The sequence below is a fragment of the Anomaloglossus baeobatrachus genome, chromosome 1 (genome assembly GCF_048569485.1).
Source record: "Anomaloglossus baeobatrachus isolate aAnoBae1 chromosome 1, aAnoBae1.hap1, whole genome shotgun sequence".
Lineage (NCBI taxonomy): Eukaryota > Metazoa > Chordata > Amphibia > Anura > Aromobatidae > Anomaloglossus > Anomaloglossus baeobatrachus.
In genome coordinates, this window is record NC_134353.1 from 959,319,873 (window position 1) to 959,336,424 (window position 16,552).

Genomic DNA, 16,552 nt, shown 5'->3' on the forward strand with positions numbered 1-16,552 from the left:
CACATACCTACCACAAGCCGAGCAGGCGAAGAAGTGGCTTCGCTGATCCACCCACCAAGTGGATTTAGAAGCCTTGAGCGTCTAGCTATTACCCTGAAAGAAAATAAACCAGACCTGCCTCTGCTGCATACAGATATTCCATAAGGAACCGCTAATGTTCAGGCAATGCCCCCCCTCCTCTTCCTGATCTTGCAGACTATCCAAAAGGATGGAAGACCAATTCCCTTTTGAATTAAGAAAATTATGACATCCTATCAGGAGGCAAGGAGGGGCAGGTTTCAGGACACCTTACCCTGGAAAGCCGAGGAATGGTGGAACTAAAATAGGGCCTGGAAGTCACTAACCCTACAAGCTGATATAAAGGTGTCAGGAAGTCTGTCTCAGAGACAGTAGTGAAATGACATGGACTCCAATGGATCAATGGGGCTCCGTCAGGGCAGATAGGACGAGAATAAGGTCCCATGGGGCAGGACACATCGCGCAGAGGGCTAGACCATAGCCGAACGAACCGGGAGTCAAGCGGACTCCAGACAGGACACAATGGAACCAGGTTGCAAGGGCCCATATGAGAACTGTCAGTGAACGAAATGACAGATCCAGTGTCAACCCCTTCTGGAAAAACTCTAAGATTACCGCAACAGTCGTCGGTCCATCAAGGCTCACCCCTTGGAAGACAAGAATATTGTCCAGGCCTTTTTTTTTTTTTTTTAACCGGCTTACTACTTCAAATAAGAGTAGGGACTAGAACAAGAGAAAAACCCTGATTCGTAAGGTGAACATTCAAAAAAGGCCACACGGCAAGATGCAATATGCCTGACCCCCGGCCTGGGGAACAACAAGAGACCAGGCAATAGAATCATGGTAAGTCTGGCAAAAAATCAGGATCATCACTGCCCTGTTCTCCAGGATTTTCTCCAACATGGCTGGAAAGAGGCTATGAGTGGGGAGGCATAAAAAGGTCACATCTCTATTCAAACAACCGGGCGTCCACCGCATGAGGTTGATCCCGAGGAGTTAGAGAACAGAACCAGTGAACCTTATATTAGGTCACAAGAGGTCTATTATCGGAACACAGGCAACGTATATCGAAGTGACGACGGACTGACGGAGGACCCATTCCCCGTCTCAACTGGCTGCTGCTGAAAAGTCCAAACCGATTCCCTTTCTCCATATAGGAACTGACGACCAGACAGGGAGGGTAGGACCCAGCCCACCGCTCATTCTACAGCCAGCCATATCCTGGTAATTCTAAGAAAAGAAAACAAAACAAAACATGGGATGCGCTTCCAGACCACACACCTCAGATCAGGTGACCCCCGAAGGCGGGCTCTTCTTTGAAGACTTGCGGCAAAAGTAAGCACCTTAGGATCTCAGGTCATACAAGCATGGCCTTCACTGTACTGGTTCAACCAGCAACGTAGGGATTCAAGTGTGCTGGAGTGCAATGCACTTGGGCAATGATCCCCAACAATTGCTCGAGTCTCCAATACGTCCCACTGAAGGTTACTTCAGTGTGCGCCTGGTCCCACCGAACCGTCACAATGGCGGATGTAAGGGAACCCTGTAGGGACATAGCACCTTTGAGAGACAACCTTCGTGCCTCTGGTGCCGGATCTATTAGGACCGGAAGATTCTCCAGCATGGATTCCAGAAGATGAAATAAATGAACTTCTGAATCTAAGTGAGCCCTAAAAAAAATTCTGACTTTCCTCGGACACAATCCTGATTCTTCCAGTGTAGGAGCCGTTCCCACGTGAGCAGGAAGAACGCCGTCCCGCCGAAAGGCGGCACGATGACAGGCAGGCCTGCCATCAAACAAGAAGTTGCCGAGGTAAGGGATGATAAGCACTTCGCTGCACTGCAACTTCTGAAAATCTTGCGAAGACTCCCAGACCATCGTCATCCCTTGGAAGGGTTGCATACTGGAAACGGCGAACGGTTCCTTCCATAAACAGGCTACTCTGAGGAACTCTGAACTACATCGAACTGGACATGATAGTATGCATCCGTCAGATTCACTACTGGTATGTGACCGCCTGGAATAAATGGTTCACACTGGACCTCCTTGACACTAGTCCGAACAAGTGTATGATGAGAGAACTGGTTGCCAGTCTGGTTGATGCCGCAGATGCGACTAAAAGGAACCCAGCCGCCCCTTGGTAGAAGAGGAGTGGGGACATGATCCGTCTAGGGGCTCTCTGGCATGGCCGATCCTTGATGTGGTCAACACGTACTGCCAGGGACTCCGTTGTGTAACCAGCTAGATTAGCTGGTTGCAAGCCCCAGCTGAAAATTCCCAGGTATTTGAGGAAGTGGCGTTATTTCCATCCTAGAATGCTGTAAGGCCTTACCTTCCTCCTTATTCACAGAACCGGGAATTGGCCGCCAATCCCTTCAGCTGTCACTTGTCCAGTCTCAAACTGTAGAGCCGCGGTGAGCTAACAAGGGCAGGCACAAGCAGCCTAGAGTGGCCGATGACTAATTGAAATCTTGATAGCAGCGACAGTCAGCTGAAGGGGCCCTGCAACAGAAGGAACAAGCTGCTTCCACAAAGGGCAGTCTGGGTTGGACTCTGCCTATCCGCTTGTGTCCCTTAAATAGCAATGAGGGACTATACATTATCAACAACCGGGAGGCATCACGGTTTCCCTCTTCGAGGCCACAAACATACGAACTTGAGACATTTTTTTTTTTTTTTTGGGTGCCACTTCAGGGATGCCCGTAGCGGGCCCGACCACAGTCACACTAGTGTCACATTGTTCCCCATCGAGAAGTCTGAACAACCTGAGATACTGTCGGACATTGATGTGGAAGCTGAAGAATTCCACGCACCCTCGGACCTGTCAGAGTCCCCATAAGCAGGGAAAGCAGGCCTGAATTTCTGAAGGCCATGATGCCGCAAAACTGGCAAACCAACATCGGGCTTGTCAGCACTAATCAAAGACCTCACCTGAGAGGTTTTGCCTAATACCCTTCTGGCACTGCTTCTGAGACCAGGTAACAGACAGCTCCCAATTAAAGGAAGCGTGGTCCAGTTATTGAAGTGTATCCATTGAGTCTGTCCCAAAAACAGGCAAGAGTGGCTCTGAACAAGCGAACGTACCACTCTGATGCAGAGGCGGAACCGGGGTAGAAGGAGGAATGATTGCAACTGATCAATCACCTCTGCAGGCTCTGGGCATCGGTCCTGCTGGAGTTCAGACTCCACTAATTGGACCAGGTGCCGATCCTCCCAAAGTATCACATGAGCTAGTATACCCGTCCACGTCGAGGCTTGCAATCTTGCTGCCCCATCAGCGTGCCAGCCTGCGCTGTGTGGTAGGAGCAGAGCTGGAGGTTGCCGCAGTGAGCCCCGTTGTTTGTTTTTGTTTTTTTGTTGTTTTTTTTTAATGCCATGAATGCTCACATCTAAAGGGTTATCAGCCATTTTAGCGCGACCGACAAGAGCCATATGAGTGCAGCAACTGCCAGCAACCAGCCCCCTCAGTCCCCCAGCAGTCAACACAGAGCTGATACCGTGTACATAGCAGTCTGCAAGTACGGACTCAAACTCATAACGTTATAGGAGCCATGTTGCTAACTGTGGAGGCCGACCCACACTAAGGGCATCCAATACCAGGCCGACAGGCCACATGCAACCCTGGAAGCTGCGTCCAAAAGCACTGGGACTTCTGTATTCCACCGGAGGGGGTGAAGCCTCAGTTCATCTCACTTCACCTGAGTCTCAGCACACAGCCGGTGTCTCTTCCGGGAGGTGACGTCAGCTGAGCGACATGCGAGAACCCGGAGAAGATCCCGGGCCTGCGCGCACACACACACACCAAGCGGCGGCGGCCATTCTCAAGATGGTGTCCCCCGTTGTCGCTCCAGCCCAATCGCACGGAGTGGCCGGGCAGATACATGTGAGGCCCCGCACTGCGGAAACACTCCCACTGACCTCTGGGCAGGTAAGACAGCGTCACTGCCCCTGTATCATTGGAGCGTAGGAGACACCGTCATTCACAGGCATAGCCCCCGTGGGCTGCTGTGGTGCGTCCTCAGACCAGCTGCTGGTAGGCGCCGCTACTCCCAGATGAGAGCAAAGAAACAGGCCGACTCCAACACACACAGGTACATCCCCCCTGCCTGCAGCCACGAGGACGCCACCGCAGGGAAGCGCAGCAGCAGCCACCTCCATCCCAGCCCCTGGCACCCTGCGGTGAGGAGAGGGGGGAGGGGGAGCCCACGCGCAGACGGAACCCCCGTTGGTTTGCTGCGGTGGGAGAGCACTTGCGGCCGACTGGCCCTTACCTGGTCCTCGCAGGCTCCACACCACGTCCTCGCGCCTGGAACCCGTCCTAGCGTCACCGGAGGACGATGTGCCGCACGCAGGCTTGAGCCCCGTGGGTCCGCTGCGGCAGCTCCACAGCACCTCGGCCGACCGCAGAGCTGGCCGGCCGGGCGCCGGATTTGAATCTTCGGCCCATCAGGACCATCCTGGATCTAGTGGATCCCTGGAGGCTCCCTGTTCAACGACAGGAAACCAACTGATGCGGGGAGAGGTGCCGCCCCTTTTTATCCTGGAGGTTTCCTGTCCTTGAAGGGCGGATCCCCTCTCTCGTGGTGCTGTCACGGGTGCTGGAAAAATATGTCTTATATTCTAGGTTCTTCAAAGTAGTCACCTTTTGCTTTCTTTACTACTTTGCACACTCTTGCCATTCTCTTGATGAGCTTCAAGAGGTAGTCACCGGAAATGATTTCCAACAGTCTTGAAGGAGTTCCCAGAGATGCTTAGCACTTGTTGGCCCTTTTGCCTTCACTCTGCGGTCCAGCTCACCCCAAACCATCTCGATCGGGTTCAGGTCTGGTGACTGTGGAGACCAGGTCATCTGGCGTAGCGCCCCATCACTCTCCTTCTTAGTCAAATAGCCCTTACACAGCCTGGAGGTGTGTTTGGGGTCATTGTCCTGTTGAAAAATAAAATATGGTCCAACTAAACGCAAACCGGATGGAATAGCATGCCGCTGCAAGATGCTGTGGTAGGCATGCTGGTTCTGTATGCCTTCAATTTTGGATAATTGATTATCATCACCAACAGTGTCAGCAGCAAAGCACCCCCACACCATCACACCTCCTCCTCCATGCTTCACGGTGGGAACCAGGCATGTAGAGTCCATCCGTTTGTTAGGTGTGGACAGGATGATGCCCATTTGATGCATGTTATGTGGGAGTGTGGACACATTGGTGATTTCTGGAAACAAACCCTGGGACTCATAGACCAAATATATCATATCACAATAGAGCCGTCACCTCGTTTATGTTTGTTGAGTCTGTGGGAGGGAGGAGTAGACCTGGACTCTCCAACAGCCCTGGGAATAGCCCGTATCCTGTATCAAGCAAGGAAGATACTGGCATACCATTGGTTAGATCCTCTACCTCCAACATTATCAGAGCTTAAAAATAAATTAAATAACATCATTAGATTGGAAAGGGGAGTTTATTTAAAAAGAAAAAACTGAGAAAGTTTTACAAAATCTGGCAGCCATGGATGGAGTCGCCGGGTCTCCCCTCTGGGGCACTAGTGCAGGGTGCAATGCTGGACCGGTTACTGTTGTGCTTGCAGTGAATGGAACGTTTGGGGAATAAAAGTTAAAACTAGTGTTTTACGTGGCGGAGGGGATTTTGAGCGGCGCTGTGGGAGGGGCCGGAAGGGTGTGATTGATGACTAAACGGGGAGAGAGAGGCAAGCGGGTATGGAAATATGATGCGGAGCGACACGGCTGATGGAGGAGACTTTTCTATTAGACTGAGGTATTATTGCATAATTTAAACCTTTGTTTATCTGTGGAGCCACGTTATTTGTAGGCTCAATTTATTTAACTGATCTGAGAATCCTTCTTTTTTTTTTTTTTTATACAGAGGAAGAACCTGATTTATAGACAACATATGTTTTTTCAATGTACGCCTTTACTAGTTATATAAGATGCAATATATTTTCTCTGTATTGATTGTTAGTTGTTTAATAAAAAAGATCTGATTTAAAAAAAAAGAGTCCATCCGTTCACCTTTTCTACAAAGACACGGTGGTTGGATCCAAAGATCTCAAATTTGGACTCATCAAACCAAAGCACAGATCTCCACTGGTCTAATGTCCATTCCTTGTGTTCTTTAGCCCAAACAAGGCTCTTCTGCTTGTTGCCTGTCCTTAGCAGTGGTTTCCTAGCAGCTATTTTACCATGAAGGCCTGCTGCACAAAGTCTCCTCTTAACAGTTGTTCTAGAGATGAGAAAGTGTGTCCAAACTTTTGGTTTGTACTGTGTGTATGCGTGTATATATATATATATATATATATATATATATTTTGTGTTAGTAAAAAACAAAAGCATTCATAAATACGTGTGTTAGATTACATTAACTAAACTACATACCTAAATCTATGAAATGGCTGAATTAAGTATTTTGGGTTACTCAATTCTTATCCTCAACAGTCCCCCCTAAAGACTTATTTCTGCCATTTCTGAATTCTAAGGGTACTGTGTTCCCTTAGTAAGAGAGGTAGAGATATCTGTGCGAAAGACCTGCCTAATTGAACGTTGAGGCATGGGCGGAGAGCGGAAAGGGTTTTCTTCACTGGTTTGAGACCAAGGATTCCTAGGCGAGTCCTCACCCTTTGTAGTGGGGCTTTCCCATGTCCCAAGGTTCTCTAAGTTCTCTCTTTTTCCGTTTATTCTAGCAGAGTCATTTTGTAACTGGGGGAAAGGGTCATGTTAAGGGCCTGTCACACACAGAGATAAATCTGCGGCAGATCTGTGGTTGCAGTGAAATTGTGGACAATCCGTGCCAGGTTTGTGGCACAACTGTCTGTCTGTGTACAAATGGAACAATATGTCCATGATTTCACTGCAACCACAGATCTGCTAAAGATTTATCTGTGTGTGTGAGAGGGCCTTAAGTCTTTATGGGCATATCGTCTGTCATACTTAGGTCTTCTGTTTCGACTAAAGGAAAGGTCCCTCCTAATGTAACTTCAGCTGTTTTGGAAAATATTTTCTTTAAACACGGAATTACACAAACCAGAATGGCGAGTAATATAACTAATACTATACTTATGGCGGTCCTTATCTGGATCAACCAGCCTTTAAAAGAACTCGTCCGCCCAAAATAGTCTCCCCAAGGGTCGGTTACTCCTGAATTCTTCTTTAATTGTTCGAGTGTAGTGAGTTTCTTTATAGCTAAAGTGACCTTCTCATCCACTCCAGTGTTATCTGGTATATATGTGCAACAAACATCCCCCACCATTTTACGGACTCCACCTTTCTCTGTGAGGATCATATCTAAGGCCATTCTGTTTTGATAAGCCATGATGGAGGTCGGGTCTAGTTGTTCTGCCAGTCCCTGTAAGGCGTCACATGTATAGTTAACGAAACGTTGCTGATTATAGTAGATATAATTAATCCAGTCTACATTTTTATTTACAGTGATTATGGGGATAATGGATTCGAACCCCGCCCTGACTTGGTCTCTAGCTTTATATTAATCAGGGACCCACCTGGGCACTTCGATAGCGTCAATGTAAACATATGGGACAAAAGAACCTTTCAGTGTTTTTCTACCGGTACGGTCATCATCTGCACTCCGAGTCCATAAGTTGATTTTGATGTGCGCTATAAAGTCATTTTCTTTGACAGTGTGGTCAGCGGGGGCTATGTGTATAGGCATAAGTGCCTTGGCTAAAGTACATTCTCCCGTCCAATTTCCTTCTACTCGTGATCGAATTTTCATATCCCCACAAATCCAAAACACATCTGCCACGGACTGTACCTGGTTAACTAAGTGATCACGGGTGAGATTGCTATAGGACCCACAGAATCCATCTCGAAATCTACCCATATCTCTCCCTTGACCACTCACATTATAACAGGTATAGTTGCCAGGAAATATAGTGATGCCTTTCCCAGGGGAGAAGGCCTTGGCTATTATCGGGTATCTCTTTTTCCATTCTTCACATGCATTTCCCTCTGTCATATTTGTAAATAGACTAACAAGACATAATTCAGCTTCGTAATCTAAATTTAGTGGGACAGTTCCTAAATGAGGTCTGGCTCCTGCACATACATAACAGTCTGACCTGTTGGCTTGGTGTACTGTATATTTCATCCATTCTAACCACAGGTTGGTGCCTGTATAACCCTGTTCAACTGCATATACATCTTCCATGGTGGGATTGGCTATGGCTACCATACTGTGAAAGGTCTGAATATGTGTAAGCATTCGAAATACTGGTAGTATTTATGTTATCTGTGATAACCTGAATTTTCCCAACGGTGTACAACCATTGTGTCCACCCATTATATGTGTACCCAGAAGGTATATACCTTCATCCTGTGGTTGGGGGTGTTCTATGTTGAGAAGTAAAGGGTTACACTGGTTAATCATAGTACATGTTCTAGTGACTGGTGCACGGGAGAGTGTCATCCTGGTAAGTAAAGATCTGCCCTTCTCATCCCGTTTATTTAAGGCTACACTTGGTTTGTATCCCCAATTTTCACCTGTATTCCACCCAACAGCCTTCCATGAGCTACATGTGTCTCCATATCCACCTCCTGTAACACATATGTACTGTTGTCCCTGTCTCAAGTGTGCCTGACATCCCATGTGGGGGACCCGTCCTATTTCACATTTCACAATATCACAGTAATCAAACTTGAATGTGACAACTTCAACTTGTGTCGTACTATTGTACCAAATCGTAACCACCTCATTTGTTTTGGTAATGATGGCCTGAGACCATAAAGGTTTTTTTGAAAAGGATAAATACAAACAGGACACTCAGTGCAGTTCTAGTGGATCGACCCTTCTGCAATGCGAGGCGTGGATCCATGTTGTCCTGCCTTTGAGTTTCACGGACATGGGAGTCACCAGGATTATCTGGAACGGGCCTTCGTATCTGGGCTCCAGACAATTATTCCTGCCGTGTTTCTTAACCACAACCCACTCTCCTGGTTTCAATGTGTGGGTGGCTAGATCTGTCTCAGGAACTGGAAGAGAAGAAAAAACTGCTGCATGTGTTTTTGATAACTCTCACTTAGTTCAATAACAAACTGCACCACCACCTCATGGTGGTCAGACAAATTTTGAGGGAAATAACATCCTAATCTGGGGACGGAACCAAAACGTATTTCAAAGGGGGTCAGGCCATGTTTTGCAACAGGGGTCTTTCTGACAAGGTACAGGACTATAGGGAGAAGTTTTGTCCAGGGCAGTGCACTGTCTTGTGAGGCATTGAGCAGTTTAGTCTTCAGAGTTGAGTTCATCCTTTCCACTTTCCCACTGCTCTGAGGATAAGGAGTATGCAGTCCTAGACTTGCTCCGAGCATATTCCACAGTTCTTGGTAAATGTTAGCTGTGAAGGCTTGGTCCTTGATCGCTTTCGATGACTTCTGGTATTCCGAACCTGCACACGGTTTCTGTGATGATTTTTTTTTAGCTGTGACCCTAGCAGTCATGTTGACTACCAGGTAGGCCTTGGGCCAACTGGTAAAGATATCAACAACTACCAAAACATACTCGTACTTCCCCACTTTAGGTAGCTGGATGTGGTCCACTTGTATCCTTTGGAATGGATAAAGAGGTTTCGCCAGATGTTTTTGTGGTGTCTTCTCTGTTCGTCAGGATTACATGTTATATCATACAATATACACCCAATACAGAAAGAAAGGACACCAAAATACATAAATTAAATAAATTGAATATATGCACACTACTGCAGAGAGTTGCACAGGATGTATTCACAGCATAAGCCCATATAAGATAAAAATTTGAAGGACGCATTTGGAGATGATGGATGTATACGCAGTAATTAGCAGCAAGATGAAAAACTGCTGAATGGTCCAAACCGAATGAGTAGCCACGAGTGAAACAAAAAAAATTAATGAAATACAAATATATTAAAAATATAATAATTACAATTAAAATACAAAAGGTGCATAAACAAAGTGAAGCATGGAAGGTCAACACAAAAGAGAGAACCAGATCACAAAAAACAGATCACAAAAAAGGGTCAAAACTAAGGGGCACTTTGCACACAACGACATCGCAAGCCGATGCTTGCGATGCCGAGCGCGATAGTCCACGCCCCTGTGGCGCCCCACGACCTGGTCGCCACAACAGCATTGCCCTCCCAAAGGGTTAATGCTGAGCCTGGAGGTAATTGGGAGGTCCATTGGAAAGCAAGTTTAACATCCAACGCAGTTCTCCCTCCGGCCAGCAGGGGGAGCTCTGAACCTGGGATTCCAGGGAGTATCCCCTTAAGTCTGATCTGGGGGAGGAAGTAGTGGTCAGTCTGTAGAGAGCAGTAGAAGTGAACAGACGCAGAGTGAGCTGTCCTGTGAATCTGGGGCCTAGAGCTAGAGTAGCTTGGCCCAGAGAAGCAGGAGTAGCTGAGAGGCAGCGGAGAGACTCGGACATCGGAGTCTGTGGCCACCAGGGCTTAAACATACTCCCTGGTAGCCGAATCCGAAGGGCAGGAGAGCTGCAAGCACCTGGCCCAAGAACATCCCAAAAGTACAGCTGTGGCATCAAGGCCCGGTGTGGACTCCAGCAGAGAAGCACCAGAGAGAGGGCCTGCGCAGCCTGCTACAGAGGGAAAGGGACGGACCATCAGTCCCAGCAGCAAAGAGGGCCATTGCTGGATTCAGAGAAGCAGGGTCCTATCATAACAAAGAAAAGTACAGGAGTAGGCCTCATACTCAGCTGGCCAGAAAGATCACCCCAAGTACTTCCAGGCCGACCGGATCCCCATCACCACCTGTAACGGTCTCCCAGGACTGGACTGTTTCCAAAGTAAAGAGAAAAAGGTAAAGAGACTGTTGTTTGTGCTTGGTTCTTTCATTGCCTGTCGGCCCTGCACCGTGTTAGCCACACAACCTCATAGACTTCCACGAGCACTAACAGTGTCCCCGGGGCTCCGCTCCACCTGTGGGGAGCAGTACCACCATTGCTGCTATAACATCACCCCGGAGGCCTCACACAGCAGCGGCGGCTTAATAGCCGCAGACCACAGGTGGCGTCACGAACACAAACTTTATTCACCAAGCCACATATTTTACTGACACCCACCAGGGCCACGGAGCCGGGCCCAGCCACCACTGACTACCTCCGGACTAGTCCGGCCTGGCACCGGGTGTCCCATAGCCCTAGGGTGGGCGAGTCAACTTTGGCGTCACGAACAGGATTTCATGCCCGGTTTCACCGGGTACTGTGCGCCTGCAGAAACTGTGCCTAAAAGATTGTGTCACTGTTTGAAAACTGCCGCCGCCATTAGCCCCGCTGAGCGCAGGAAGAAGGGGGGCGTGCCTGACAAAGAGCGCGAAGGGAGCGCGCCATCAGAGCAGAGCGCTGTTAACCCCGCGCGACCCAGAAGGGAATTTGAAAAGTGAACGGAGCCTGGTGAGGTTCACTAAGGGGGAGGAAGATGTCCGACTCGGAGGGAGAGCAGGTGGCTGCCATAGCCCGAGACGCCGCAGCACCAGCCGACGCGATCCCAGTCGCCGTCGCCCCAGCCCCCGCTGTAGCGCCGGTAATGCCGATCACAATGCCGTACATCCCGGGAGCGGAGTGGCTGCCGCAGTACTCCGGGGAGTCCCATACCTTGAGCGACTTCAGAGAAAGTCTGCACAGCTTGTTCCGGGTGTATCCTCTGACTGAGAGCCAGAAGGTGGGCATATTAATGGGGCAGCTAGCCGGCGCGGCCCAGCGTGAAGTGAAGTCCTGGCCTGATACAGATAAAGGGACAGTAACCCAGATATTGGCCAAGCTAAAGAGTACTTTTGACACCCGCACCGCAGCAGAGATAAAGATGAGATTCTTTCGGTGCAAACAACGGGCCACAGACAGCATAAGGGACTATGCATTAAACTTGCAGGAGGCCCTGAAAGCAGTTAAACAGGTGGACCCAGAGAGTGTACGTGAAGAACACAAACTCCTAACTGAGCAGTTCATAGAGGGGCTCCTGTCAGATGCCCACAGGACCCAGCTGCGTATCATGGTCCTGCAGAACTCTGCTCTGGACTTTGCAAAGTTTAAGGACCAGGCCATCCGGGTACTGAGAGAATCTACACCGAATGACCCAGTATCCCCCCGGCCTCTTGCTATCACGTACCCTGGGGTGGTGCCTGCAACACCAGCTGCTGCAGGGGCCGAGGCGCAGTCCCTGGAAAAGGATCCCACTGCCGAGCTCAGACAGCAGGTCCAGGAGCTGACCAAGACTGTAGCTGCCCTTGCCAAGACCATGCAGTCTCTACAAGTGACCCCATCACCTGCAAGAATCGAGTTGGCCTCCAGCCCAGATGACGTCCCATGGATGCGACAGAGGAGGATTCCGCCGACCCGAGGCAGAGACACAGACCGGTATGATTCAACGGGACAACCGATCTGCCGCCGCTGCAGCCAGGCGGGCCACATTGCACGACACTGTCCTTTAAATGGGCCGAGCCTGGGGCCAGGAGCCGACCCCCAGGTGTAAGGAAGCCCGGCTCAACCCCCAGCCGCAGCAAGTATGTGGGAGGACGACCGGTCCTTCCTATTGTGCTGGATGGGATCCCTTTGAATGCCCTCCTGGATACGGGGTCCCAGGTAACAACCATCCCCTATAAACTGTACAAAAGATATTGGGCTGATTCAGACATTGACCATGGCCCAGATGATGATTTAACAATTGTGGCCAGTAATGGTCAGCCCTTACCTCAAATTGGGTACAAAGAAGTAACCATTAAAGTGGGGCGGGTAGAATTGCCATGTCAGGGGATGATAATTGTAGATATTGATCGCAAAGAATCTGACCCACTGCTACCCATTGGTACAAATGTGATAGAAAATTGTATTGCCGAAGTGATAATTTTGTTGCAACAGGCGTCTGAAACTGCCAGCTCCGGGCAACAGCGTGCCCTACAGAGGGAGATCAGAGCCCTGATGAGGAGGCAGCAGGTAGAGCTGGCCGGAGGAGAAATTGGCAGTGTGAGGGTAAGTGACCACCTCCCCTTTGCAATACCCCCAAGAAGTGAAATGTTGATATGGTGTCGGGCAGCAATAGGCCTCAAGGGTCAGGACTACCATGCCTTGGTAGAACCGGTGTATTCAGATAGTAGACCCGGAGTCCTGATAGCCAGAGGGGTAGCAGACGTCCGCAAGGGGAGAGTGCCCGTCCGTGTCCTGAATTGTGGGGAGGAGGAAGCCAAATTGCCCCAGTACGCCACTGTAGCAAAACTGTACACTGTCAGCAACAATACCATCAAAGCAGTGGAACCCTTGATCCCGTCCGACCAGGCAGAAGACAATGGCTCCAAGGGGCAGCTGGAAGACTGGTGCCAAAAATTACATGTGGGCACCGACTCCACCCCCTCACACCAAAAGCATGGGGTTTACCGGGTGGTACAGGAGTACGAGCGGGTCTTCAGCAAACACCCCCTAGATTTTGGGCAGGTGAAAGGGGTTAAACATCAAATCCCCACGGGTGATCATCATCCCATTAAAGAGAGATACCGCCCTGTACCCCCCGCACAGTATCAACGTGCCAAAGAAATGTTACGGGAAATGAAGGAGGCTGGGGTTATCAGAGATAGTTGTAGCCCCTGGGCAGCTCCACTAGTGCTCGTAAAGAAAAAAGATGGTACAATGAGAATGTGTGTAGATTACAGGCAAATTAACCGCATTACACATAAAGATGCTTATCCACTGCCCAGAATAGAGGAGTCACTAACAGCCTTAAAATCAGCTAATTATTTCTCCACCCTGGATCTCACCAGTGGGTATTGGCAGGTTCCCGTGGCAGAGGCGGACAGGGAGAAGACTGCATTCACGACACCAATGGGCCTCTGTGAGTTCAACTGTATGCCATTCGGGCTCTGCAACGCCCCAGGGACATTCCAAAGGTTGATGGAGTGCTGCTTGGGCCACCACAACTTTGAAACCGTGCTGTTGTACCTGGATGACGTCATAGTCTACTCCAAGACTTATGAAGACCACCTGAGGCACTTAGCAGAAGTGTTTGAGTCCTTGTCGAAATATGGCCTGAAGATAAAGCCGTCCAAATGTCACCTCTTGAAGCCAAAGGTACAGTACCTGGGTCATGTGGTCAGCGCAGAAGGTGTGGCACCTGATCCGGAGAAAGTCACCGTAATCAAGGACTGGCCAAGACCCACCACGGTAAAGGAGGTGCGGCAGTTCCTTGGGCTGGTGGGCTACTACCGAAGGTTCATTGATGGTTTCACCAAGATAGCAGCGCCCCTTCAAGATCTCCTGGTGGGCCAGCCAAAGCAGGCTAAGAAGCAGAGCCCTCCATTTGAATGGAGCAGCCAACTAGAAACATCCTTTGTCCGGCTGAAAGGGGCTCTCACGGGAGAAGAAATTCTGGCCTACCCTGACTACAGCCAGCCGTTTGTACTGTATACAGACGCCAGCAACGTGGGACTGGGAGCAGTTCTGTCCCAGGTGCAGGGAGGCAGAGAGAGGGTGATAGCGTACGCCAGTAGGAAGCTTCGGCCCACAGAAAGGAATCCAGAAAACTACAGTTCCTTCAAGCTGGAGTTCCTCGCTATTGTTTGGGCAGTGACTGAACGCTTCAAGCACTATCTGGCATCGGCCAAGTTCACCATCTTCACGGACAACAATCCGTTGACACACCTGGCAACAGCCAAGTTAGGTGCGTTGGAACAGCGATGGATGGCCCGGCTGTCTAACTTTGACTTTACCATCAAGTATCGGGCTGGCAAGAAGAATAACAATGCTGATGCGCTGTCCAGAATGCCTCACTTACCCGAGTCTGGAGAAGACCTGGATGAACTCGAAGAGATAGAGTTACCGGCTTTCCATCACCAAGGTGTTTCCCAGTGTGAGCATGCTGTAGGAGTGAAGCGCTCGAGCCAGCACGAGGTCTCGGTCAACCCATTACTCCACCACAATTGGGAAGAGACACAGAACGGTGACCCGGCCGTGCGATTGGTCAAAGAAAAGCTAGCACAAGCTGAGACTCGTCTTGGCCCAGATGCTCCAGGAGAAGCCCAGCAGTTGTGGAAGGAGAGGGGACGACTGTTCACCTATCAAGGCAAGCTCTGCAAGAGATATGTCAACTGGCGAACGAATGAACTCGTCCGGCAGATTAGTGGTTCCACAGAGGGATGCTCCAATGGTCCTAGCAGCTTATCATGATAATGCAGGACACTTCGGGTGGAAGAAGTTGGAGACCCTACTCCGTGATCGGTTCTACTGGGTGCACATGAGAAAGACAGTCGAGAAGTGGTGCCGAGACTGTGGTCCGTGTAACCTGAGGCGGAAAGATGATGCCAGCCAGAGGTCTCCCCTACAGCCAATTGTCACGAAGCAGCCCCTGGAGTTGGTGGCCCTGGACCACGTGAAGTTAACACCAAGCCGGTCAGGCTATGTGTACGCCCTTACCATTGTGGACCATTACTCTCGATTCCTGGTAGTAGTGCCCGTGAAGGACCAGACAGCCAGAACAGCAGCGAGAGCATTTCAGGCATACTTTTGCCGACCTCACGGTTACCCTGAAAGGGTACTGACTGATCAGGGTCCTGCATTCGAGGCAGAAGTGTTCCAAGAGTTCTGTAACATGTACGGTTGTAAGAAAATCAGAACCACACCGTACCACCCCCAAACCAATGGATTGTGCGAGAAGATGAACCATGTGGTTATTGACATGCTCAAGACTCTACCTTTGGAAGAAAGAAACCAATGGCCAGAAAAGTTACCAGATCTGGTAGACTTGTACAATCATATCCCGGTAAATTCGACCAACTGCAGCCCTGCTTACCTGATGCGAGCCAGACCTGGCAAGTTACCTGTAGACTTTGAGATGGGGACTGTGTCACCTGAGGCGGTTCAGGAAATAGAGGATTGGGATACAGAGCGGCAGCAGCGGTACCGTAAGGTCCAGGAATGTGTAGAGAGGAGCCTGTCTCAAGCAAGAACGAGACAAGAGCAGCATTACAATCAAACAGCCCCAGCAACTCCCTTAGCACCTGGAGAACAAGTCCTCAAGAAGAAGCGGAGGACGCATAAATTGGATGATCAGTGGGAAAACGAGCCCTACACCATTATCCCCTCCAAGGTATAGAACATAGAAAGTAAAATACCTAACAGAATGTAAATGGTTATGTGAAATGTCTGTAATGTTGTGTATAAAATGCTTTTTTGTCTTAGGCGATTAAGTAAATGGACAATTGGGCCACTGGACTATGGGTGGTCAACACCTAAATTGTTCATAGTTAGCACACGTGTGCTCAACACCACTGAAGAAATACCCGTCCGGCGTGCATAGAGTGGGGTCATCAATGCTCTGACGCATGCCCAGAGCCTACTTTGGGGGTTTGATCGCGGCGGGTCCCCCATGGAGCAGTGTAATGGACACCCGGCAGGGAGCCACACTGGACTCTTATAGTAGTGTTTAAGTTTGTAACGTTTAAGTAATGCGCCTCCCATAATGGGATGAAATGTTGTAACATGTTATGTTTTGTTTCTACAGTCCGGGAGTACTGAATTTAACTAAGGGGGAGTGTGG

The 16,552-nt window shown here is 49.5% G+C and overlaps 1 protein-coding gene across 1 annotated transcript in view; it reads left to right on the forward strand.

Annotated features, from left to right (window-relative positions):
• The first annotated feature begins 1,792 nt into the window (after positions 1-1,792).
• The window catches only part of LOC142261724 (uncharacterized), a 54,828-nt gene continuing 40,068 nt past the window's right edge, over positions 1,793-16,552 (forward strand). Inside the window, exon 1 of the mRNA XM_075332147.1 lies at positions 1,793-1,831. Coding sequence (XP_075188262.1) covers positions 1,793-1,831 — 39 coding nt within the window. The remainder of the gene's footprint in view (positions 1,832-16,552) is intronic.